We start from the raw sequence: 24,266 nt of genomic DNA, 5'->3' as shown, positions 1-24,266 counted from the left end.
CGAAACCTGATGGTCTATCTAGATAGTGTGGTTTTGTGTGAACCTATGAATCCGGTAGAGGATAATCCACTCTAACGATACTATAGCTGTTATGTGTGCGTGAAATGGCAAGACACGGTTTGTCATTTATTATTTTTAGATCTTTCACGGCATGAACAGAATATGACAGCACATCTAAACTTCAAGGTTGGAAAGAAAGAAGTGACAGATTGGTTTGGATTTTGAAGGCTACTACCTGCCGTCAGTGAGAAGTGAATGTTCTATCAAAACAGTGATTCTGGGTTATTATAGATAAAGAGTCTATCAAAGACGTGAGCTAGTATAGCCAGATAGATAAAAAAAAATTCTATATACTAATCCGTACAATAACAGAAGTGGACCTATTAAAGCAAATAGATGGGGGTTGAAAACCCTGCCATTGAAAATGCTGTCGCATATGAATTAATTAACGTGCTCTCGTTTTCTTCATTGATGTGGAAGGGTGTTTCTGGTGTTTTATCGAAAATTAATATTAGTTGGATGCGGATGCAAGAGCTTGCTTAATATCTTCCAATAGATCATCTGTATCCTCAATACCAATGGATAATCTGACCAAATCGTCGTAAACACCGGATGCTTCTCTTTGCTCCTTTGGGATACCACCGTGGGTCATGACGGCAGGAACTTCCAATAGGGATTCGATACCACCAAGAGATTCAGCCAGAGTGAATAATCTGGTAGAAGATGAGAAGGTAGAAGCAGCTTCTGCACCACCTTTGATTCTGAAGGAGATCATACCACCACCTAGAGCATCGCGGTGTTGTTTCTTAACGACTGCATAACTTTCGTGAGTTGGTAAACCTGGGTAATTAACTGCGATGACATTTTCGTTAGAGGATAAGAATTCAGCAATCTTGTGAGCGGACAAAGAAGCTTGTCTAACTCTCAAGTGCAAAGTCTTGACACCACGGTGTACCAACCAAGAATCAAATGGTGATGGAATGGCACCAATAGCGTTTTGCAAAAATTGCAACTTTTCGTAGATGACTTTGTCGTTGGTAGCTAAGACACCCAAGACGACGTCAGAGTGACCGTTAATGTATTTAGTAGCAGAGTGGACGACGATGTCAGCACCGAAGTTCAGAGGGTTAGACAAATATGGAGATAGGAAAGTGTTGTCAACAACCAGTAGGATATCCTTATTAATGGACTTAGCGGTCTTGGCTACTAATTCGATATCAGTAACTTTTAAAGTTGGGTTAGTTGGGGTTTCAATCCAAACCAATTTAGTGTTTTCCTTGATCAAAGATGGCAACTCAGCTACCAAGTTGTTGGTGAAAGTGGTTTCAACACCATGAGCATTGGCAACTTTGGTGAAGTATCTGTGAGTACCACCGTAAACATCACCAATAGAAACTGCATGAGAACCTTGTGGCAAGGATTGTAGAATCACAGCAGTGGTGGCGGAACCACTAGAGAACGCTAAACCGTATTTACCATTTTCCAAAGCAGCAATGGCATCTTCCAAATTCTTTCTATTTGGATTTTGAGATCTAGAGTATTCGTATTCACCAATTGGTTGAGCTGGAGCAGACTGCTTGAAAGTAGTAGACAAAGAAATTGGTTCAATGACAGAACCGTGAACATCCACGTGAGTACCGGCGTGAATAGCCTTTGTAGCAAACTTATCAGTTGGTAACAAACCCATTTCAAATATATCTTATTTTCACTTTCTTGTGGAACTTAGAACCAGATACAACTAAAATTCTACCTGCGATGATTAGCTATGATTAAAACTAAGAAAGGGTTTAAATAGACAGAATCAGTATAATTAATAGGTAACGTTTAATTAGAATTAAGTTTTCTTATATATATCAAATGAGTAAGAAGAACCCTCGAGCATTATAAATCAACTGTGCCTCCAGAAGTTCCAGTTCTTGCAGATGCGAGCTCAAATGCAGGAAAGAAATGAGAGAACTCAGTGGGAAAAATTCGTTTGTCATTCGAGACCCAAAACGAAGCAGCCAAAGCAGCCTTACCAAATCCGCAATTGGAATCGAATTCCCTTGGCCTTTGGATCCATTTCTGTAAGTTGCCTCCCTGTCTGTCACTAGAGCTGCCTGTGTGTCTGTACAATTGCACGTGAACATGCGATATCATCAACAAAGCGCCACATATTTTCATGGAAAAGAAATGAGCTCCAGAAGACATAGTAGAGCCACAGTTGAATAGAAATTTGTCATCTCGGCAAGAGGCGGAATAACTAGAAAAAATAAATAAATAAACATCACGTGATTGATGTCACGTGATTGTTATATTTACAACTCAATTGTATATTGTCAGCCATTACAGACAGTAGGACAGCGCCGATTATATTTTGAGTAAAATCACTGAGTAGTAATGTTTTTATTATTATCAGATATAGATCCTGTATACTGGTTTGATGTAGTTGTACATGAATAGTAAGCATTGATAATGGGCAATGGATAGTACATAGGTATCCTTACAAAAAAATGCAAAGAATTCCCACCTTTTGATTTATTCTGTTCCCGTTGAATGCAAATGCTGAGCGTGTGTGAGGAACGGTTTGTATGAGGTTTGAAACGTTAAACGTAGAATAATAAAAGAATAGATAGAAAAATTAGAACAACCATAACATCCATTATGTGAAAGTTATTGCTGGTTTAGCCTTGCAAAAATTTCAGGATATCAAAAGTTCTTGTTCATTATTGTGTAAGTCCCTTTAAAATTGATTTGTTTAATCGAATAGACCGAAACCCATGTCGTCATCAGATTCTTCCTTTTCGGATTCTGGAGCTTCTTCAGCAGCAGCTTCGGAAGCACCGGAAGCAGCAGCACCAGAGGCAGCAGCACCAGAAGAAGCTGGGACAGAGGCCAACTTTTCGGTACCTTCAGCGATAAGTTCTTCAACAGACTTACCTTCCAAAGCGGACAACAAAGAAGAAACCTTTTCTTCTTCAACTTCGATTCCAACGGATTCTAAAACAGCCTTGACATTGTCAGAGGATGGGGTGTTGCCAGCGGCGTTTAATAACAAGTAAGCGGCCAAGTACTTCATCTTTAAGCGTTCAATATTTGTCGAGGTTTCTGGGGAGAATTACGTGAACTATACCAAGAATTAAACAGTATTATGCCTTTAACAATTAAAATATAAAGGCACTTAAACCTTAAACGTGTATTGTAAACCTCTAATCAATTGACAAAAATGTTGAAGATTCGTCAAGGTAGAGAGAATTACCGGGCGCCATTGGAAAGCGTTGAAGCTTTCCACTGTGAGAGTACTAACTCTCGCACTGATTCCATCGAATTGCAGATTGGGAACCAGATTCCTCGATTTTCCAGTGCTAAAGAAAATCAGTGGAATTGGTCGCCTAGATGTTTTCCTTTTTCGGACGAAAAACTTAAAAGATATGGATGGTAAGAAAACAACAAAGTGCGGTGTACATATAGTAATAGGATTTAAACGCATTTTTATATGTGGTGTATTGTGGTAACAGTCCCTTATTTTCATTTTGAGTCTCACCACTTACTAATTTTTTCGCACCGAACTTACAATCTGTAGGCAGACTCGCCAATTTCCTCCTACGCTCCGGTTCCACTCCCTCCCTGTTCTCCACCCTGTTGGGTACACGGAGTGCAAGCTTACTGGCCTGCCTACCGGTAGCAAAGCTTCCTGCCTAACCTTACCGTCTCCCCCGTCCAACCCATGCTTCCAGCTGGGAATAGGGCCCATCTTCTCCTCCGCTATTGTCTCTGCGAACAGCTTGGTTCCCTAGTATGGGTCCTACCATTGAATGATTTTTTTGGTGAACTTTTCAGAATCATTGCGAAGTTTGAGGATATCGACCTTTTTCACCAATACGAACAATCTCAGTTTGAATTTAATGCTTTTTTTGATAGTTACAGCTTTTGTTGATTTCACATAGAGATTTTAGTTGATATTGCAATTCATTTCACGTATTCTTTTTATAATAGAAGGTTTCAATAGAGCTTGGTTTAATTTTCCTTTTCCTTTTTGTTGTTTAGCTTAACTCACCGAACCATACAATAAGAAAGCAAGCCAACATGTCTGAAGCCGCTGCTCCAAGAAAGAGATCCTTCAAGACCTACTCTTACAAGGGTGTTGACCTAGAAAAGTTGTTGGAAATGCCAACTGAAGACTTCGTTAAGTTGGCCCCAGCCAGAGTTAGAAGAAAGTTCGCTCGTGGTTTGTCTGAAAAGCCAGCTGGTTTGATGAAGAAGTTGAGAGCTGCTAAATTGTCTGCTCCAGAAAATGAAAAGCCAGCTGTTGTCAGAACTCACTTGAGAAACATGATCATCGTTCCAGAAATGATTGGTTCTGTTGTTGGTGTTTACAACGGTAAGGTCTTCAACCAAGTCGAAATCAGACCTGAAATGGTCGGTCACTACTTGGGTGAATTCTCTATCACCTACACTCCAGTTAGACATGGTAGAGCTGGTGCCACCACCTCTCGTTTCATCCCATTGAGATAAACTACTTTATTGATAAGAACTATTGCAAGAACTCCAAGAAAAAATTTCCCCTTGACAAAATACGCTTCTCTGTTTTTTTTTTGAAGTTCGGACACTTAAGAAGTTTTGGGCATTGATATAGTATCCAGATTCCCTCGTATTATCATGTGGTACCGAATTTTAAATCTGCGATTATATCAATGATATACGCAGAATTATTCCAGAAAACTTAAAAATTGATCCAGTTGTCATCCTCAAATGCCCTTTTAATTTGGACATCAAATCATGATATCGATCCCTTTGTTTCTTATAGAAAAATATCATCGGGTTGGATACGGTTTATTATAAGTTTTATTTCTATCCTGGTGTCTTAATAAAATAAAGATATTTCGCTTCACATTGGAATCTGACCAATTCATCACAACCTTTCCTCACTTCACAAGGACTACTATTTTTGGGGTTTCTTTCTCATCTTTTTATTATTTACGCTTTTATCTCTACCAACGTCCAACAAATGTTTAATTAGTAGGAAGTATATCTTCTATTCCATATATAACATACATCTTTGTATATTTTAAAATATCAAGGTTTCTCGAATTCACAGATGTCAATTCGAATACACTTTCATATCGTGGAAATGTTAAAAGTGCTATACATATACACAGTCATGCATATATTATACTTGTAAAGATTACACATCATAACAAAACGATAATTAAATGATGATTCATCAAGATGACATTTTATTGACTATTGATAAGAGCGTGTTTTCTGGTTTTTGGAGCACCTAGTGAAAAATTATATGACCTATTGTTGATGCTGTATTCCTGCAAGATCCTCATGAATTTCAGAATCTTTTAAACCACCAAGTTCAGGAGCACCTGGGAATCCTCCATAGAATTTCCTTATACCATCTAAGTCGCTCAATTCATTATTAAACCTCATTCTGTCTACAATGACTTCTAACTTATCGACAGGGTTGTTATGATATCTGAAATTGATATTTTCACATAATAAATCTTCTGATAACAAGTCGCCTGGACGTCTCAGATTGGCAGGAGCTGCGTATCCGGTTATACAACTCAAAGATTTATTTGAAATTTTTATTGGAACGTGATAATTTACTTCAGGTACAACAACGTCCATTTCACGTCTCTCTTTATTGATGTCATACCACTTCTGGGTTGTGTTTCCTAATAACTTATGTTTCAAATCTGAGACCTTTCTGTAGAAATCTTGATGAATAAACGTTCTTGTCGCCCTAGTTTCGGTATCTATGCACTCCAGCTCATACTTTTGCCTTTGGTACATTCTCTTTAGCTTAAAGTCCCGTATCGAAGCAATCTTCTGATAATAAGTCTGTAGTTGAGGATGTGATCCATCTAGACACATCTGTAGCTCATTCTGTAATTTGCTCAGCTTGTTTTCATATAGACTCTGTCGCAATTGAGCAAATTCGACTTCAATATTTGTTAGTTCTGCCAAAGCGTCTTGTCTTATCCTTTCCTTCTCCATGGGCGATAGTCCATTATCGGTAGAATCGACGCCAGGTGTATCTGTCTGTTGTTTCTCATCATTATCTTCTTCTACTGCGTCCATTTCGGGTTCTAATTCTTCCTCTTCATCCTCATTATTGTCCTCAACCTCACTTTCTAGAGTACCATCATCCTCAGCTTCTGCATCCGCGTCGATATCAACATCATGATCTCCGTTTTCATGCGTTTCATGCTCGTCTTCATAGTGACCTGATTTTGACTCAGTAGGTAATTTCGGTTTCTTGAACACCTGTTCAGACTTGACATGCTCCGAGCCGTTCTCTAGGGACTGTTGCTCTTCTTCACGGTTATGCTTTAAAGACACTTCTGATTCTTCTTGCGATTTGATCTCGTTATCATTCGCCTGCTCCTCTACTACCGGAGCATGCTGTTCTTGTTCATCGTTTGCAATTGTTTCTTCTTGACTGCCTCCTTCGGCAGGTACAGATACTTCGTCCTGGTTTTGGCTTAGTGCAAGTTTATTTGGCTCTGTTGTATGATCTGTATCAGCAACAGCGTCATCTTCATACGGTACTGGTTCAGGTTCTGTTTCGGCTGGTTTATCTTGCTGAACGATTGGTCCCTCATCTTTTGAAGGAGTAGCAAGTTTAGGGGCAGATTCTTGAATATAACTACCGACACCATTATTGATGTACTCTTGTTTTACAGTCTTCGAAAGATTATCATCATTTTGTTTACTTTTGTCATTACCGTTACTTTCAATCGAATTGGATGCCATTTCCGATAGTTTGACACGTGATTCGTCCTCTTCTAAATCCATCTTTTCGGTCTCAGCGTCTGATGAGATGTATATGTCCGATAGAGAGACTGAGTTTGGATGTTCTGGAGAAGTGACCTTAGATAATCCACTGGTACTGTTATCGTCGTATTCTAATGTACCAACCTTTGAGGGACTCCCTGATTTCGATTTCCTTGAATAACTATTTGCGTTAAAATTAACAGAATCAGAATCCGAAGCAATCTTCTCTAAAACTTCTTTGGTAAGTTTCGTAGTGGGGGCAGATCTGGTATTATGATCGTCAATCTCACTCGCAGCCTCTACACTGTTATTTTTGTTTCTCTCTGGCTCCATTTGAATGATTCAAAGATAGTACCGTTTGAATTCAAAAAGAAAGAAATCCCAACGCATATAACCAATACAACCTTTGTATTACTCCAATCGGCTGATGGCAAAGAAAAAACACTTAGCTTATACTCCAATGCAGAAACACACAAAATTTAACCAGCAAACCGTTTAATATGCGCAGTATAAGTTAAGAATTGCTGCTTGAATAGATTGAAAGTTGATACCTGACACACTAAAACAAAGGGCTGCAAATATACCTTACTTCGCGTAATTCTTATTTTTACTAGCAAAACAGTTATCTCTCTCTATTCTTAGTAGTACACAATATTTTAAATCACGTTTGGATGAGATCTATGTATTGATTGCTGACTGGCCATAACTATATGTTCATGCTAAAATCAGACTGTATTTTTATTCTTAACTTATATTTCGGCATTTCAGCACTATTTACAGTTTGTACGTTTTTTAAGGAAAAGGAACATGATGTTACCCGGCCATATAGTACATTCCACGGTGTTAATCACGTGACTACGATACATTCGATTTGTCCATAGAGCGTACGCTTTTCTTCCGCATTTCTTTTTGGTGGTAAATTCATGATTTCTGCTGGCTTTTCTAGGAAGTGCAGGTTTTTCACTTTCGATAATTCAACAGACAAATGGATAAAGCTCATCGCATCGAAGAGACTTGGACAGCCACCAGCAGGTTTAGTGCAGAGGAATAACGTTTGTGTTGGTGAACCAGGGTCTTTCAAACATAACAAACCAAAATTATATTACGGGATGTCCGCATTGAACAATTTATTTGGAAATTCCAAATCAGACGCGGCAGGTACATCATCGATTGCAGCGTTATTCTCCAAACCTAATCATGTCGATGAGCGTAAAGTAAAGTCGAAAGCTAGGACTGTGCTAACTGAGCCTGAACAGGATAAGGATGAACAAGAAGAAGAGAATGTCCAGGAAAGTGCTTCTACTGTCTCCGAAGGAGTAGAGAAAGAACAGGAAGAACAGGAAGAACAGCCGAAGAAGAAAAAGAAGAAGACCAAGAAGAATGATGAAGAGAATGATAATTTGGAAGTTCAATATTATTCTAAGGTATTAGGTGATTCTAAATCTAAAGATGAACCTAAGGATGAACCTAAGGACGACTCTTCCGATAGTGATAATGAAGATGAAGCAACTGCAGTCGATAAGTCTTCGATTACCGGCACGGAATCTGAATCTGCTAAAGTTATCAATTTGAAAGAAAAGGAACTAGCCAAGGCTGAGAGAACAATTTTTATTGGGAATGTACCAAATGAGGTTATCACATCAAAGAAAGTTTACAAAGAATTTAAGAAACTTCTCTCCAAGGATCCCCGTAGCGAGAATGATGACCACGATGACGGAGAAGAAGACGAAGAAGAAGAAGAAAGTAAGACAAAAGATGTTAAGTTTAATGTGGAAAGTATCAGATTCAGATCCATTGCATTCGAAGAAGCATTGCCAAGAAAAGTTGCATTTGTTCATCAAAAGCTTCACAAATCTAGAGATTCGATCAACGCATATGCCGTATATGGGAGCTCCAATCCGGTCAAGATTATGTGCCAATATCTGAACGGTAAAGTGTTCAACGACCATCATTTGAGAGTGGATTCGGTTACACACCCCTCCCCACATGATAAGAGAAGATCAGTCTTCGTGGGTAATTTGGATTTTGAAGAAGTGGAAGAAAGTCTCTGGAAGCACTTTGAACCTTGTGGTGACATTGAATATGTTCGTATTATTCGTGATTCAAAGACGAACATGGGTAAAGGTTTCGCATACGTTCAATTTAAGGACTTCCAATCAGTGAGTAAAGCGTTACTACTACATGAAAAGAAGATCCATGAAGGTAAGAAGGCCAGAAAGCTAAGAATTTCTAGATGCAAGAATATGAGAAAGGCCCAAGGAAACCAATCTTCCCTACAAAATAATAAATTAAACGACCAACAAAGGACAAAACTGGGAAGAGCTAAGAAGGTGTTAGGTAAGGCTGATAGGGCTAAGCTAGGTGAAGAGTTGACAATTGAGGGTTTAAGAGCTTCAAAGGGAGAAACCACCCCTGTACTAAAAAGAACAAAGAACAGATCAAAGACAGGAAGAGTTACTAAGCGTTCGATAGCTTTTAAGAAACAAAATGCTCAATAATGGAGCACAACCTTAACAATTATAGTATAGTGTACATATGGATAAATAATCCAACTTTTCAATAAGACAGACACTTGTTGTATCTCCGATTTGGCTTGCAATTGGTCTTGGTGCTTCAACTGGGGAATTACTGTCAATTATTGTTCCGGGTAATCTCTTTTGTCCTATTAATTCTTTGACTATTCGATATTTTATGCTATATACCGGAGAACCTTAAATGTGATTCGTTGGCATAAGAGACAGCTCGTGTTAAAAATAAGTGGCATTTCGTAACCTAACGCAGCCAACACCTATGCGAAGCTTAATGTTAGGCGTATTATCTACAGAGAAAGAGGGACGATAGATATAAAAAAATGAATGGTTTGAAGGTCGAATATGAAATCGATAAATTAATAGAGATTGTGGATGAGAGAGACAGGTTAATGGATGTCCTTCACATGCAACCATCTAAAAATGATAACATAAAACTTAAGAAACATATAAACCATACACTTGATTTGCTCAAAGATTATGAAGATGATGTACCCTTTTCTGAAGATGATAGATTTAATCATCAGATTAAAACTTATAATGATATCATTGAAGGCTTGCCAGAAACAGTCATTGACAAGGAACTCTATAGATTCAAAAGAAAGCCTAATCTGAGAGAAACAAAGAAGGTACGGTTTAAAGACGGATTAGTTGAAGAGCATAAAGAACCCGAACAGAAGTTTAAACCATATAAAGATGATGAGTCTTCATCTACAGTTGTAGATGATTTATTGGAGGTCAAGAGAAAGGAATTATTTGGAAATCAAGAGACAGGAACTCCAAAATACAATATTTCTCCACAAGTTTCAAATCAGGATATTTTCATTCAACAACAGCAGCAATTGATGGAACAAGAGAGCCATCTAGAAAACCTGTCAAGTTCTATTAATAGGACACAAGGAATATCTATCGAGATTAACGATGAGGTAGAACAGCAAAATGAACATCTCTTAACGGATATTGAGCGCCAAGTAGATCGAAGTGAAAGTCATTTACAAAGGGCTGGGAGAAGACTTAATGCTTACGAAGCAACAGCTCGTGAGAAAGGCCCTTGCTTCCTAATTGTGATTCTTTCTATAATACTATTCCTTTTAGTTATAATTTGATATACGGAATGGTATTGGAGAACAAATATTAAATTAAAATGGTGTTTTAGAATGAATAGGATACATGCTATTAAATACTATTCTTAGAACTGAAGCTCAAATAACCAGAAACAATGAAAACCCTTTTCCACAACAATTAATATCATTTCGAGCAACTAAGTGGAAAACTTTATAGTGATTAATAAGAAACGAACAACGTAGAGAATCTGAATGCTAATAATATTATTCTGAATAAAAGGAAAATAAACCGGAATATTACCATTTGTTATTGATGGTATGCGATCCTCCAAGACTATTGGTATTATAATTGTTGCTGCTATTGCTACTGCCATTTTTCATACTTCTACCGTAATAGCTTTGTTGGTTATCGTTGATGTTAAAGGACTGCTGGACGTTATTGGACAGCAGATAAGGGTTAACTTGCTGTTGTTGCTTGTGCTGTTCCATGCTATTGAAGTTCTGCCCCGTATACACATGACGGGTGTTGTGAGGAACCGGTCCTGCCAATCCGTTCGAATTTGTGTCACTAATATCTACACCGCCGCCCAAGTTCGTATGCTGAGAAACTCTTTGATTGTATGTTGATAAACCATAAGAACGCACCCCTACAGGAATGTATGCGCTCGCATTGGTGTTGCTTGCCACTGTTGACCAGCCAAACTTGCTTTCAGGGTAGAACATATGGTCATCACAAAATGACTTCTTGATGTCTAGCCTCATCCTAGCATCTCTGACCACTGGGTCACCCATGAGGAAAGCCACACCAGATCCTACCCGGTTACTAGTGCCTGCCTGTTGTTGCAGAGGCTTGAGTTGTTGCTGCTGTATCTGTGGTGTCGAAACATCCTTGTTCAAGGTTTGTAACAAAATATGATTCATTGTTTCCCTTACGTAGAACACCTAGTAATCAGTTTCTTTAGGATCGCTATATGCAAAATAAACTGAAAGTATCCAAAAACCTTTTAGGTATTATATTAACTTGATAACTCGAATCAACAGGCTACAGCTTAGGTGTTTAGTCACTCCTCTCCAAACTTGTTGCACAGACATTAAAACCTCATCTTGATTACATTTTCATTAATTTTTCATTCTGTAAAACTTTTTTTAACCGCGAAAAAAAGGCATATCTACTGCGTGAGGGATGAGGAAGAACAAGAAGGAAAGCATGCATTTGAAAGAGAAAGGATAATGTGTCACCGCATGATAAGGATTAAGGATCAGTGATCTAGTTGTAATTTTTTCCTTATTTGGTGATCATCACCGCTTTTTATTGACTCTTTCAGTTTCAAGGATCCTATCTGTGTTTTAGTGACAAAAAAATCATAGTATTCTTAGTTCCGTTAAAACAGGAATATGATCACTCGGATGATATTTATTAGGGAGACCGAAATCATTTAGATGGGTTAGTTCTTTTGATACTTCTTGGCCGCTGAGTACTTTTTCCACTTCAAAATCTCCTGGATGGAACCATATATAGTCGAAAATGCCCTTAAGTTTGCCTGAATAACATGTGTGGACGTAAGCGTCTTCAGGGATATCGTCGTAGATGGAATGGCTCAAATAAGCTCTCATTGGATTTTGCAGGTTAATGTCTCCATGCTTGATTATTTTTCCGTTTAAAAACTTGATGACAAGAGAATCTCGTGACGAATTGAAATCTCCGCTAAACAAAATCTTGACATTCGAGTAAGTAACTCCTTCAATCCCCATTAAAAGACCTTTAATTATCCGTTGAAGTTTCCGCATAATGATCAAACATTGTACTAATTTGACTTCATCGTATTTCCAATATAAGTGTGTATTAATTACCACGATTATCGATTTACTTTCCCTATGCCGTAACATTACGAAAAGACACACTTGGTTTCTTGCCTTAGCCACATTATATAAACTATCTTCGCCAATAACATCACCCGCACCATTTGTGAGTGTAATATTATGATGGGTTAAGTAGTGTAACTCCTGTTGATCAAACGTTCCAACAAGATCATTGAGATATAAACTGCTGGAAAACAGGTACTCGAACTTATCCAAATTGTAAAAAATTCCTACCCCATCCATACATTCCAAAGGCTTCGTCCAATATTTGGGAGGTGTCTTTGCGGTGAAGTTGGACCCGTAGTTCATTCTATTCATCATTTGTTTCTTCCAAAACTCATTGTAATCGTTTGTAGTCAATTCCTGCAAACAAATAATATCTGACTTGTACTTGTAAAATAGCTCATGTTCCAGCAGCCTATGTCGATAATCCCAATCCTTATATTCATCCTTCACATATGTATACACCTGTGGCCACATGTAATACGGGGATAGCATATTGTATGTCAACATAGTAAATCTGTCATTGAATGGTCCTTGGATTGATGACGAAGGGGTCTTAATTTTTGTCTTACCAGGAAGCTTCTTCAATACTGGTAAAAGTTTCCGTCCAAACATTGCAGATTCTCCAAGGTATCCCAATGTCCAGATTATAATACTTAAAAATATGATGACTTTCAATTTGAAACTGATAAAACCCTTGGCATGCTGTAATACGATTTACAAAGTTCTTACTTGTCCGGTATCCTTTTCCTTAAAATATAACTGATTCGTCTTTTCAGTAATTTTTCTGGTTCTTATACTGGCCCGATTTTAGATTTCAAGAAACGAGATGCGATGAGATGATTAATGAGACATGGCACATAAGGGTAAAGAACAAAGCAACTCACGTTGATCCTATTATTATCAGGACTAAGCAGAGGAGCAATAATGACAAGGGCTAAGAGACCAAGAGTTAATGTTGAAGTGGAATTAGAAACTGTGTCGAAATATTTCAAGAAGGAACCTGAAGACCAAGTGGTAGTTAAGGTGGAAGGTAACCATGACATTAAAACGGATCCCGAAATCGAGGCAATAAAAACTATGGGTACAGATGAGTACTTTAAATATGTGCAAAAATTCACTAATGATGACATCTCCCTTAATAGAAAGCTTCAGATCGAGGACAACCCTAATATGCCTTCGAATTTTGTGTCGATATACTCGAAAGTAAGGTTTATGAGATCGATGATAAAGACTCCAGTAGACAATGTTGGATGTGCAATGCTGCCAATTACCATAAACGGTGTATTTGGAATATCAAAGTCAAATATGCAACCTAAGAACTACAGATTACAACTTTTAGTTTCTTTGATGTTATCTTCACAGACCAAAGATGAGGTAAATGCCAAGGCTATGCATAATATAATGGAATATTGTATGGAGGAGTTAGGTGATCCGGAAGGTATCACCTTGGGCTCGTTACTCAAGATTGAGGAGAAAATTCTAGACAAAGAAATTTACAGCGTTGGGTTCCACACAAGGAAAGCTTCCTACATTAAAAAGGCTGCTGTCATGCTCCGAGATCAATTTGACGGTGATGTACCCACCACAATAGAAGGCTTCATGTCATTACCGGGAGTAGGACCGAAAATGGGATATTTAGCTTTACAAAAATCGTGGGCCAAGATCGATGGTATTGGGGTTGATGTTCATGTTGATAGGCTTGCAAAGATGTGGAAGTGGGTTGATCCTAAAGTCTGTAAGACACCTGAACATACTAGAAAACAGTTAGAGTCATGGCTACCGAGATCTTTGTGGTATGAAATAAATCCAGTATTGGTGGGCTTTGGACAGGTACTCTGCATGCCAAGGAGCAAAAGGTGTGAATTATGTCTTGTGAACGATATTTGCCCAGGGGTTGACAAAAAATTACTGAAACTAGTCGGTTTGGAGCTTGAAGATACGGTGAAGAACAGCAACAGGGGTGATTACACGGAATGGATAAATTACCTTAGAAAAGAGAGAGCAGCTGAACTCTCGCAGAATGAGATTGATGATGTGGATAGAAGTGCGGAAACTACCTCTACGGAATCGAATACTGAAGTGAAAACCGAGGATAACTGATTTATTGAGTACATAATTAGATATCGCGCGTAACAAATCCAGTACTAATTCTAGTACTAATTCTAGTACTATGCCGCCACTTAAAACATGCCATAGTAAAGTGTAGATAAATGTGATAATTATTCATGTTTATATAGATGTTGCCCTATAATATTCTGCTACGCTTAGGACAAGAAGGATTTACATTTTTCTAAACTCTGTGCAGAGAAAAACCTTACGTCGACATCAGGATCTTGACATAGTTTTTCTAGTGTTGGAATAATGGTATTATTGATTAGTTCAATGTGATTCTTATTAGTATTTTTCGTTAACGCTTCTACGATGACAGCGTAGAACTTTGCAACGTTAAATCTAATGTTTGGAACGTTATCTGTGGATAAGTGATTTACGAATGGTAGAATCTTTTCGACAACAACGTCTGTGGAGACAACGGGGACCAACCCAGTTAATGCAAATAGTAGAGTGATTCTATAGTTGAAGTTTTCTAACAGTTGAGTGTCCGACTTTAGTAAACGAGAAATGATTTCTTCTTGTGCCCAATCTGAACCAAAGATTTCAGTTAGTTTACTTAGATTTGTGATAGCAGCACTTCTGATAGAGTAAACACCGTCCCACAACCACGATAGACACAAATCACTTAGTTTAGAATCAAAGAATTCCATCCCCAACTGTTCTGCGAGAAGAGGAATATATTCAATAATGGCCAATCTTACTCTCCAATTGGGGTCCTTAGCAAGCTCTGTAATGGCGGGTAGCAAATTCTCAGATAGAAATTCGATTCCGACAGATTCATTGACGATTTTCAATTTGGCAATGATATTCAAACGGACATCTGGGAATTCATCTTTCAACATATGTAGAAGTATTGGAACTAAACTATCCATTGAGTCTTGCTTTGGTAGCAAAGGCGCCAAGTTTGTAATCTCCAAAGCCAAAGAAGCCCTTACACATTCTGTTTCATCGATGCTTAGATTCTGAGCAGCAGGTATAATTCTATTTAAGATAACAGATGGGTCATTAAGCAATTTTGCGTAGCCAGGAATTTGTTTTGCGATGGCTTTCCTGACATCACTTTCGTTATCTTGACACAAAGCTAAGAATGGTTCTAACAATTCGCTGACATATTGTGGATTCGAAACGAACTGAGAAGCAAGTTCCTCGAATCTATCAGCAGCCATGTACCTAACTCTCCATGCTTCGTCCCCGATTAATTGAATGGAAGATTGTAATAGATCCTTCGTATGTGTGAAGTCCTTTTTCTTATTGAAAAATTTCAAGATTGAGATCAAGACATCAACAGCCAAAAATTTCACCGAATCCTGAGAATCATTGACCAATCTTTGGAACATACTAGAGATATAGTCCCATTCGTCATCTGTTGACAATTCTGGATGCTCAGTCAATTGGTCAACAAGGGTAGGTAAGTTTCTGCCCGCAGCTCTTCTAACCATTGGAGTATCATCCTGTATCAATTGCAAGAACAACGATAACAAATCTTTTCTAAACTTATCATCCTGAATTCTAACGAAAACTGCTTTGAACAACCCACAAGCTGATACTTTGGAAGAAAACCATTCATTGGTGGCAAGATTTTCAATCAAAGGCACAAAATCATGCAGCAATTGTTCCTCAGTCAACTGTTCGGCTACCATATTTAATGAATCAACTGCTTTTTCTCTCACCAACGTCTCTTCGGTTGATGCAAGAATCTCCAAAGCAGGCAATAGCAGAGTGGCATATTTTCTACCTCCAACAAACGGCACAAAATTACCTAATTGTTCAGCCAAGACTGCAAACACTTCATCTTCATCATCCTGAGCCACTTCGGTTAGAAATGGAATCAATTCATCACGCGTCCTTTGAACGCCCAAGGCTAAAGCAATGGTGTCCAGTTTTTTCATTGCTTCAACCCTATTAGAAATATCATCGTGCTTCAATTCATCCATTAGCAAAGCTAATGGATAGAGATTCACTTTACTGTCGCTATTATCGCCCATGTTATTTCTTACACTGCTAAAAAGTTCCCCGAGCCTGTCTAAAGTTGGGTAATAATTGCGGAAATTAAATTTATTCTTGAAACTGAGAAAGAAATTTGTTAGATATTTGGCTTACCACACCGTTCTCGTTCCTCTAAATATAAGTACACTGTCTAAATTCCTGATCTTCTGGTAAAATCGAAGCCCAAACCTTTTTCTCTGCCCTCTTGTGTCCTCTCCAATTGTGAAAACATACAAAGATAGTATAACCCTAATGTTTTGTTCTTGATAAACCCAAATGTATATTTTTAATTATTTTCAAATTTCGACTTTCATCGATTTCTCACCAAACAATCCAAATCTCAGTTTCATCAAGTTTTCCTTCCTTCCACTGACGTTATGAGGGAGGAAGGGGACAAGAAGGGGGGAGAGAACCCAAAGTCACGTGATTGATGGTCTCGGTAGGGTAATGAAGATGTTCGTTGTGTAGGGTAACTTTGGATAAATATATAGATACATGAATATGTGCGTAGGCATCTCATAGCGATGCTAAAGTGTTCACTGCATGGATGAAAAGTCTTACTATGGTGGATGCTTTATCTTTGCTGTGCATCCATATGATATTGAACGTTTTTGATCTTCTTGCAAGGGGTAGTACCATTGATATTGCGAAGATAATAAGCGATGCCAGTAATTGCGGTGACCATTGTACCGATTGAGCCCAGACAGGTAACCATCTAGGTAGATAGGTTGTCAAGCGTCGTATATAGGACAAATTCATCCTTTGCGTAGATGCAGGTGCTATTACGGCTGTTGTCGACGTTGATGTAGTTGCTGCACCGATCTGGACTTGATTTTTTGGCTTCAGCGATCTACTCTTTGATTTTGGCTTCGGCTTTGGTTTAGGTTGTAGTTTTTCGCGGAAATAGGTGTCTATATCCACGGATTGAGCGTGCTTCACCTTGTTCGCCTTGAGCTTGCTCTGCAATTTGTCGTCTAGCTGACAAAATCGAGTGTACATCGTGATGCTGGCCTTCTTTTGTAACGTTTCTATTTGAACGTCAAATATCAAGAAATCTAGTATTTGACTTAGGTTTTGAATCTCAGTTACTGTTTGGCATCTTCTTGAAGTTTGTAAGAGTAGTTCCTTGCATGAAATGGATAATTCATCGATGTGTTCATAGTTTTGTTTAACGTTTCTCTTCCAAAATTTCAAGGAAGAATAGAAGAATTGGTACGTGATAATCAATTGATCACTCAACGGCTTCATCTTGATTAGTCTTAGAAGTAATTCCTCATTGGTGAACCATTCCTTCAATCGCTTATCTAGACTCGTTCCGATTACCCCAACATTATTCATTTGACTCACGCAGTCCATCATTAATTGCCATGATTTTAAGGACGTTTGCATCTTGTTGCTGTTCAACAGCCCATATTCATACATCAGTTCGAGACATTCCTTAAGGTCACCTTTTACATAGAGATCTAAGCATTCTTGCGCATGCTCTTTCTCTATATCAACAGGTTGTAAATTCAACCTGAACCGATCATCATCAAGAAGCTGTTCCAACCTCGTCGTGTCGACCACTTGAAAACTTTTCTGGCTCATCATTCTATCCGGTTATTGGACACTAACCTCTCATTATCTGTGAACCCCTTATCTTCACTCTTGCCTTTACTTGGCTCAAGAAGGTTCAGGTAAAGCTATTTCTATCAAAATAATTTATGCTGATGGTTATGCCCTTGGAATAGAAAAACTATGAACTGACATAAATTCAATAGAGTTACGATTGCATAACGCCGCAGGTTCGTCACCACCTGTTGCAGACTAATTTGAATATATTCTGGTATCTTATGGTGTCTCTGGGATAGCCTTCCTTAATTATTGGCATATGTGATTTTAGCACGTGATATTGTTTGACTTCATGAAATGGAAGAAGATTATAGAAGCTGCATTATGAACCTTGATCAATAAATGAGTTAAGATGAACCTGATAATGGGCCTTTGACACGTAACCTTACGTGTCTTGGATGTTTTTAGAGGTTCCCCTTATAGTATTAGATATCATCTTGGCAATAAGGGGCTACAATGTCATCTCCGAACGAAGATCGTCGAGAGATAGCAAGCACAGATGAACCGATCCAAGACCTATTTCTCATTAGTGAAGATTACATTATTAATCCCCATGAGCATAAACTTAACACCTTTCACACTATTTCATTGATTGTTAACAGAATTATAGGAACCGGCATTTTCAGTACACCAGCTTTAATATTTACACTCTCACAGCAATCGATTGGTATATCTTTAATTCTGTGGGTACTTGGAGGCATATTTACGTTCGCCGGCTTGAGCGTATATTTAGAGTTCGGATTAAAAATACCCAAGTCTGGGGGTGAAAAGAACTATTTGAGCAGGACTCTACCGAAACCCAAACATCTAATTGAGTGCATTTATGCTTTCACAATCGTGTTGTTGGGTTTTAGTTCTGGAAACTCGTATGCCTTTGGTAAATACATCATATATGTCCTAGGATTCAATTCAAGCCTGTCTGAAACAGTCATTGATAAAGCATCCAGATATATCGGTTCTTTGGTTATAATAAGCTGTACCTTATGGCATATCTTTTTTCCTACCGGAGCGAAAAGAGTGATTCTATATCTAGGGTTGGTAAAAGTTCTAATACTTGGAGTCATCGTATTTTTGGGATCAATAGCTATAATTGCTCCAAATCTTATTGAGCCACATTGGGATAACTTTCACAACAGTTTCAGCAATGGCTCCCAACCTCTCGATTGGTATTCCATTTCAGTCGCTTTATTGCAGGTCATTTATTCGTTCAAAGGTTGGGAGAACGCGAATTACGTCTTGGAAGAATTAGAAGACCCGCGCAGGACCCTTATGATTGCAGCACCAGTATCTGTTGGTTTAACTACATTTTTATACATCGCAATTGTCTTTTCATATTACGTTGTGATACCCAAAGCTGAAATTTCTGATACGGGCATATTAATCAGTGGAGTCTTCTTCGAAAGAATTTTTGAAAGGTACTCTAAATCGTTGGCAATGCAGATAGTGTCCCGTGTCTTACCGTTTTGCATTATTCTCTCCAACTATGGTAATGTCATGGCAGTTAGTTTCTCAAATGCTAGAGTAAATCAAGAACTTGCAAAAGAAGGTATATTCCCTTTGACGCATCTGTTCAGTAAGTTAAACTATGCTTTGTTTTTACACTGCTTCATTACCATTGTCGTACTACTTCTGCCACCAAACGGCAATATCTACCAGTTAATCATCGATCTTTATGCATATCCAAGCGGTTGGTTTAATTTAATCATTGGAATCGGGTTAATATATATCCACTGGACAAATGATGGTGGTTGGAACGATATTTATACGCCATGGTCAAGTTGGTACCTAGTCACGGTTATATTCATTATATCCAACCTTTTCCTAGCTGTCATTCCGTTTGTTCCTCCTAATGGCAGTGTAGAAAATGATGGTTATTCATATTGGGTATTCCCAGTGACAGGAATATCAATTATGGGTGTAGGGGCATTATATTGGTTACTTGTAGTGAGAAAAAGTTATTCTAGGTACAGCTCAGCAACACATAATAATGAAGTTGATGATTACACCGTCAGATGAGTTGTATATTACTTTGCAAACTGGACATTTTTTATATTCTTAAATAGTGAATGACATTCGTAACCAAAACGAAAATTAAGCACTTCAAACTTCGAATATAAAGAGATTTGTTAAAAATATTGACAAACATTATAATGTATCAGATCGTTGAAAAGTGAAACAGGTATAGGGTAAATGTTAAGGTATGCCAAACTAATACTGGAAGTGCATGTTTTCAAGTGAATTTTGGAAAGTATATAAGCATACATAATAACTAAAAATGCAAAGTTTATAATTGAAGCCACGAATCTTCCATGATGTCGTCAATGGTCGGTCTTTTTGAGACGGACCGGTTAAGTATTTTTCTTATTAAAGCAACGCATTCGGCACTAACTTCGTGTGTAGATTGAATTCTCAAGTCACCGTCTAAAATTTCATCTATATTGTAAAATGGATTTTCTTTGTAAATTATGGTATACAATAATACACCAATTGCCCATATATCTTGAGGTTTACCTTCATATGGCTCTCCTCCCAATACTTCCGGTGCAGCATAATCAATGGTTCCGACGAAAACGTCGAATGGACCACTTTTGACATAAGCAGCTGATCCAAAATCAATTAGCTTAACAAACCCCTTGTTGTCCACGATTACGTTCTCATCTTTTATATCTCTATGGACTATTCCATTATCGTGCAGGTGTTTGATACCAGAAGCGACTTGCTTGAACAAAAGTTTCGCTTCAAATTCAGTCATATTCGTTTTAAGTTCTATTAAATCAAACAAATCAATCGACCCTGTTTCTCCATGCATTTCTGTCTCAAGGTAATAGTAATCATCGTCTTCAAAGAAATCCAAGATCCTCAGTATATTTTCATGAGGTTTCCGATTAAGGGTAACCATAATCTGGATCTCCGATGGTATAGTTCCCAACGTTCGATCTCTAACCCAGGTATCAACAAGAATTCTTTCTTTGTAGATACGTTTGATGACAACAATGTACTTATCCTTTTTGTGCATGCATAAATCAACCTTACCGTAGGCGCCTTCTCCCATCTTCTGTAAAACAAGGAAGTCAGAAAACTTTTTGGTATGTTTCTGAGATCCGATCACGTAGGATTTCGAAGTGTTGGATGTTTGAATTGAACTGTCAGAAGCTGTAGAATCCATATTGTACTGGTCATCTTGTGCAGGTGGAGAAGCTGATGTGATATTAACAATAAGTTCCTTGTCTAATTTGAAATTGTCATCTTTAACAAACTGTGACTTGTCCTGATGAAACCTTTTAGCAACTTCTAGTTTTGCTTTCAATTCCAGATCATCGTCCGGAACTTCTTCTGTTTCTTCAACTTCTTTGTTTTCCTCCTTCTTTTCTTCCATTGGATTTTTCTCCAGATGCGAGCCGACAGTACTTCCTTCTAGACTCAGATTCATCTTTTCCAAATCATCATGCATTTGCTTGAAATCAGTCACTGAAATCTTCTCACTGTTGGTTTTTGAAGAACCTTCCGAACTGGCACTTGTGACAACATTGATATTGTTTTCGTTGAGAATCTTCAATTGAGATGGATTTGAAGAATAGTTTTTCCCGAAAAGATCTCTTGAGTAAGTTATCCATAACACCATGTAATTCCAACTGATAACGCGCAATTGTACATCAACCTTTATGAAAGATCCATCTCTGTGTAGAGCATTCAAGCCAATAGAGTGATAGAATTCCTCTCCTTTTCCTCGCATCTCACAATCAATTTTCCTGAAAAAGTGCTCCGTTAACACTAAACCCTTGTTTGTAGGCAAAGCAATATCCCACTGTGGGTAGTTTCGCTTAATATAAGCAATCATCGAAGGGAATGATGGGATAACTTCTTCAATGCTCTTCCCCACCAATTCCGCGTAATGAAGACCAAACATGTTTTTAGATATCGATTTGTTAAAGGAGACCATCTCATATGTGTGCAAGTTCAAAATGAAGACACCCGTTTGATAAGGCAAGCTGTGTATCTTAAGCTTTAATTCGGTATCTAATATAGAACATGAAACTGCACATGGAATATTATATTCCAAGTAATTCAATGTATAGTACCTGATATCGTTTATAGTATTTGCAACTCTCAATGGCATTGGTAGTAAATCATCGTCCGGTCCCATTAACTTACCTGAAGTAACGTCCTTTACAACCTGCCATAGAGATTTACTAATCGACTCAACGTCAGGAAGTTGATGTTCGAACTTTACTGACTTTTTTCCTGTGCCATCAACTTCCTGAGGCTCTTTCATAGAGAAATTCTTTGTATCATACTGCAAACCTTCTCCACCCACAACGTTCTCGATGCTATAGTCTTCTAAGTTTAGGAGAACATCCATGTAATCACAGGGAACTTTCTCGAATACACATACGATTAAACCATTTTTACGTTTAGCCCAGATTGATGACCAAATTAGACCAGAGGAAGCATGTCCCGGTTGCTTAATCCCAACAATTTCTCCTGTAAATACCTGCTCTTGACCTTCCGTAGTCATGATTTTGTTGAGAACAAAGTTTCTGCTATCACTATGAATCAAATCTAATAATGTTAGAGCACGCATTGCATTCATTGATATACCAAATATCAAACATGCAAGGTCATTTGCTGCTCTAAACTTCCAAGGGTGCTGCTGAGAACAAGTAAATATTGCCTTTGGGGACGAATTCTTTTGGGACGTGAATGTGTGAAGAATTCTATTACCGGTTATTAACGAATTCGGATCTCTTGAATATTCTTCCACTTTAAATTCAAGATCTTTTTCGTCCATCAAAGCTTCCCTTGTGTTATAAATTTCATGGAACGGTTGAGCCAAACTCTCCAATAATTGTTTCTTAATCGCAGTATCATGTGCGTCGTAATTGATGTCATATTTTGTTGTTGCTCCATTATCAACATATTTACCGCTTCCATTTCCATTGTTAGGTGGTGACGGTATGGCAAGTTTATTAATGTTGAATAGTGACATCTCGTGAAGACTTGATGCAGCATCATCCGTATTATTTTGCAAAGCTTTATTGAGTAAATCTAGCAATGCTTCAAGATCAGATTTTTTCTTCTCTTCATAATCGACAGTTGCAGTGTCGCCATAGTAAGGAGGTGCTTTGTTCGTTAGATGATCATTTAACGATGATTGAAGATTAGAAACGAGGGAATTTCTCCTGGATGAAGATGCACTAGTATTTTCGCTTGTTTGTCCACTGCCGATCTCCCAAGTTGTTGCCAAAGGATTTGAGCTTGATCGTATTATATTAACAGATGTCGGAAGGCCTTTTTGTTGTTGGTTATCGAGCTGATTTGACGATGCTGAATTTTTGGAGTTCAAACTAACCAAAGTTTTTACAGGAGACAAGTCTTGATTCTTGTTGGTGAAAAAGGCCGATAATGCAGCTGATGAAGCATTTCGCAGTACTTTGGGTGGTACCGGTGTCTGTAGTTGAGATTTCTGAGGAATTAGTTTCTTAGCTTCGTCGATATTAACAAAAGTATGAGGCTCATCAGAATCGCTCAAAAGTGAAGGATTATTGATCATAATTTCAATGGACCGTTTCAATATCGTTAGCCGTACCGACAACGAGTAAGGTGATAATGGGTTGTACGAATATGCATGTGTTGAAGAATTTGGGAACCTCAGGAGTTCTCTAATATCAGAATCTGTGAAAATAGAACCGTTAGACGATGACGATATGGAAGATATAGTTGATATCGTCGATGATTTCCTCAATTGGTTAATTGGTTCTGGCTGTTCAATAATGTCACTGGTAGTCGGAAGCCTCGAAAATGATGCTAAACTCTGTGTATCATCATCTGCAGAAGATAACTCTGCCGTTGAAGTGCCAGTGGCGGCACGTTTAAAACTTGAAGTGGAAGACACTGGTGTTGAGGCTCTCGAATGTTTTTCCATCAGTGTATGAAACCCACTACGCGAATCGGTAGAAGCACCAATAAACGGCATAACAAAGGTGCAAAAAAAAACAGACAAAATATGGGTAGATAAAGCTAGCGCACTTGTGAATCAATTACCTTACAGTAGATATACTATCCAGATTTAAAATCTTTTGTTCCAAGCGTCAAAGTTCGGTTTCTATTTCGAAGTTCAGGAGTTCACATTTAATTTCTCCGTTGTTGAAATTCGTTTTAGAAGTAGAAAAGTTTTGGCTCGGTAAATTAAATCAGTGAAAATACAACGAAACGAGGAAACACACGGTCAGAAAAAAAGATGAAAAGGTAACCGAATAACCAATATATAGACCTGTTCTAACGCTTTTACAGACCTATGAAATGAGTACTATTATCTGTATTTGATAAAAGT

General features: G+C 38.1%; 14 protein-coding genes across 14 annotated transcripts; 5 read left to right on the top strand and 9 right to left on the bottom strand.

Moving 5' to 3' along the window:
* Positions 1 to 511: 511 nt before the first annotated feature.
* CYS3 (cystathionine gamma-lyase CYS3) lies at positions 512 to 1,687 on the bottom strand (the record flags this gene model as incomplete). Its single annotated transcript, XM_455438.1, has 1 exon — positions 512 to 1,687. The coding sequence occupies one exon, from the start codon at positions 1,685 to 1,687 to the stop codon at positions 512 to 514; it is 1,176 nt and encodes a 391-aa protein (XP_455438.1).
* A 194-nt stretch (positions 1,688 to 1,881) lies between these two features.
* On the bottom strand, positions 1,882 to 2,190 carry KLLA0_F07887g (uncharacterized protein; the record flags this gene model as incomplete). Its single annotated transcript, XM_455437.1, has 1 exon — positions 1,882 to 2,190. One exon carries the CDS (start codon positions 2,188 to 2,190, stop codon positions 1,882 to 1,884), a length of 309 nt encoding a protein of 102 aa, XP_455437.1.
* A 547-nt stretch (positions 2,191 to 2,737) lies between these two features.
* On the bottom strand, positions 2,738 to 3,058 carry RPP2A (ribosomal protein P2 alpha; the record flags this gene model as incomplete). Its single annotated transcript, XM_455436.1, has 1 exon — positions 2,738 to 3,058. One exon carries the CDS (start codon positions 3,056 to 3,058, stop codon positions 2,738 to 2,740), a length of 321 nt encoding a protein of 106 aa, XP_455436.1.
* A 1,007-nt stretch (positions 3,059 to 4,065) lies between these two features.
* Positions 4,066 to 4,494, top strand: RPS15 (40S ribosomal protein uS19; the record flags this gene model as incomplete). The annotated part of the gene is made up of 1 exon (XM_455435.1): positions 4,066 to 4,494. The coding sequence occupies one exon, from the start codon at positions 4,066 to 4,068 to the stop codon at positions 4,492 to 4,494; it is 429 nt and encodes a 142-aa protein (XP_455435.1).
* Positions 4,495 to 5,280: 786 nt separating this feature from the next.
* On the bottom strand, positions 5,281 to 7,101 carry DEP1 (Rpd3L histone deacetylase complex subunit DEP1; the record flags this gene model as incomplete). The annotated part of the gene is made up of 1 exon (XM_455434.1): positions 5,281 to 7,101. One exon carries the CDS (start codon positions 7,099 to 7,101, stop codon positions 5,281 to 5,283), a length of 1,821 nt encoding a protein of 606 aa, XP_455434.1.
* Positions 7,102 to 7,877: 776 nt separating this feature from the next.
* NOP12 (rRNA-processing protein NOP12) lies at positions 7,878 to 9,266 on the top strand (the record flags this gene model as incomplete). The annotated part of the gene is made up of 1 exon (XM_455433.2): positions 7,878 to 9,266. The coding sequence occupies one exon, from the start codon at positions 7,878 to 7,880 to the stop codon at positions 9,264 to 9,266; it is 1,389 nt and encodes a 462-aa protein (XP_455433.2).
* Positions 9,267 to 9,619: 353 nt separating this feature from the next.
* SYN8 (syntaxin) lies at positions 9,620 to 10,402 on the top strand (the record flags this gene model as incomplete). Its single annotated transcript, XM_455432.1, has 1 exon — positions 9,620 to 10,402. The coding sequence occupies one exon, from the start codon at positions 9,620 to 9,622 to the stop codon at positions 10,400 to 10,402; it is 783 nt and encodes a 260-aa protein (XP_455432.1).
* Positions 10,403 to 10,657: 255 nt separating this feature from the next.
* On the bottom strand, positions 10,658 to 11,281 carry KLLA0_F07755g (uncharacterized protein; the record flags this gene model as incomplete). Its single annotated transcript, XM_455431.1, has 1 exon — positions 10,658 to 11,281. The coding sequence occupies one exon, from the start codon at positions 11,279 to 11,281 to the stop codon at positions 10,658 to 10,660; it is 624 nt and encodes a 207-aa protein (XP_455431.1).
* Positions 11,282 to 11,722: 441 nt separating this feature from the next.
* On the bottom strand, positions 11,723 to 12,838 carry NGL1 (RNA exonuclease; the record flags this gene model as incomplete). The annotated part of the gene is made up of 1 exon (XM_455430.1): positions 11,723 to 12,838. The coding sequence occupies one exon, from the start codon at positions 12,836 to 12,838 to the stop codon at positions 11,723 to 11,725; it is 1,116 nt and encodes a 371-aa protein (XP_455430.1).
* A 312-nt stretch (positions 12,839 to 13,150) lies between these two features.
* On the top strand, positions 13,151 to 14,326 carry KLLA0_F07711g (endonuclease III domain-containing protein; the record flags this gene model as incomplete). Its single annotated transcript, XM_455429.1, has 1 exon — positions 13,151 to 14,326. The coding sequence occupies one exon, from the start codon at positions 13,151 to 13,153 to the stop codon at positions 14,324 to 14,326; it is 1,176 nt and encodes a 391-aa protein (XP_455429.1).
* A 164-nt stretch (positions 14,327 to 14,490) lies between these two features.
* TPD3 (protein phosphatase 2A structural subunit TPD3) lies at positions 14,491 to 16,323 on the bottom strand (the record flags this gene model as incomplete). The annotated part of the gene is made up of 1 exon (XM_455428.1): positions 14,491 to 16,323. The coding sequence occupies one exon, from the start codon at positions 16,321 to 16,323 to the stop codon at positions 14,491 to 14,493; it is 1,833 nt and encodes a 610-aa protein (XP_455428.1).
* Positions 16,324 to 16,840: 517 nt separating this feature from the next.
* On the bottom strand, positions 16,841 to 17,914 carry PEX15 (Pex15p; the record flags this gene model as incomplete). The annotated part of the gene is made up of 1 exon (XM_455427.1): positions 16,841 to 17,914. The coding sequence occupies one exon, from the start codon at positions 17,912 to 17,914 to the stop codon at positions 16,841 to 16,843; it is 1,074 nt and encodes a 357-aa protein (XP_455427.1).
* A 477-nt stretch (positions 17,915 to 18,391) lies between these two features.
* On the top strand, positions 18,392 to 19,951 carry KLLA0_F07645g (uncharacterized protein; the record flags this gene model as incomplete). Its single annotated transcript, XM_455426.1, has 1 exon — positions 18,392 to 19,951. One exon carries the CDS (start codon positions 18,392 to 18,394, stop codon positions 19,949 to 19,951), a length of 1,560 nt encoding a protein of 519 aa, XP_455426.1.
* Positions 19,952 to 20,219: 268 nt separating this feature from the next.
* PSK2 (serine/threonine protein kinase PSK2) lies at positions 20,220 to 23,909 on the bottom strand (the record flags this gene model as incomplete). Its single annotated transcript, XM_455425.1, has 1 exon — positions 20,220 to 23,909. One exon carries the CDS (start codon positions 23,907 to 23,909, stop codon positions 20,220 to 20,222), a length of 3,690 nt encoding a protein of 1,229 aa, XP_455425.1.
* Between the last annotated feature and the right edge of the window lie 357 nt (positions 23,910 to 24,266).

The sequence above is a fragment of the Kluyveromyces lactis genome, assembly GCF_000002515.2.
Source record: "Kluyveromyces lactis strain NRRL Y-1140 chromosome F complete sequence".
In the NCBI taxonomy this organism is placed as follows: domain Eukaryota; kingdom Fungi; phylum Ascomycota; class Saccharomycetes; order Saccharomycetales; family Saccharomycetaceae; genus Kluyveromyces; species Kluyveromyces lactis.
The sequence above is the reverse complement of the archived record's forward strand: the minus strand, read 5'-3'. Positions and strand labels throughout refer to the sequence as shown.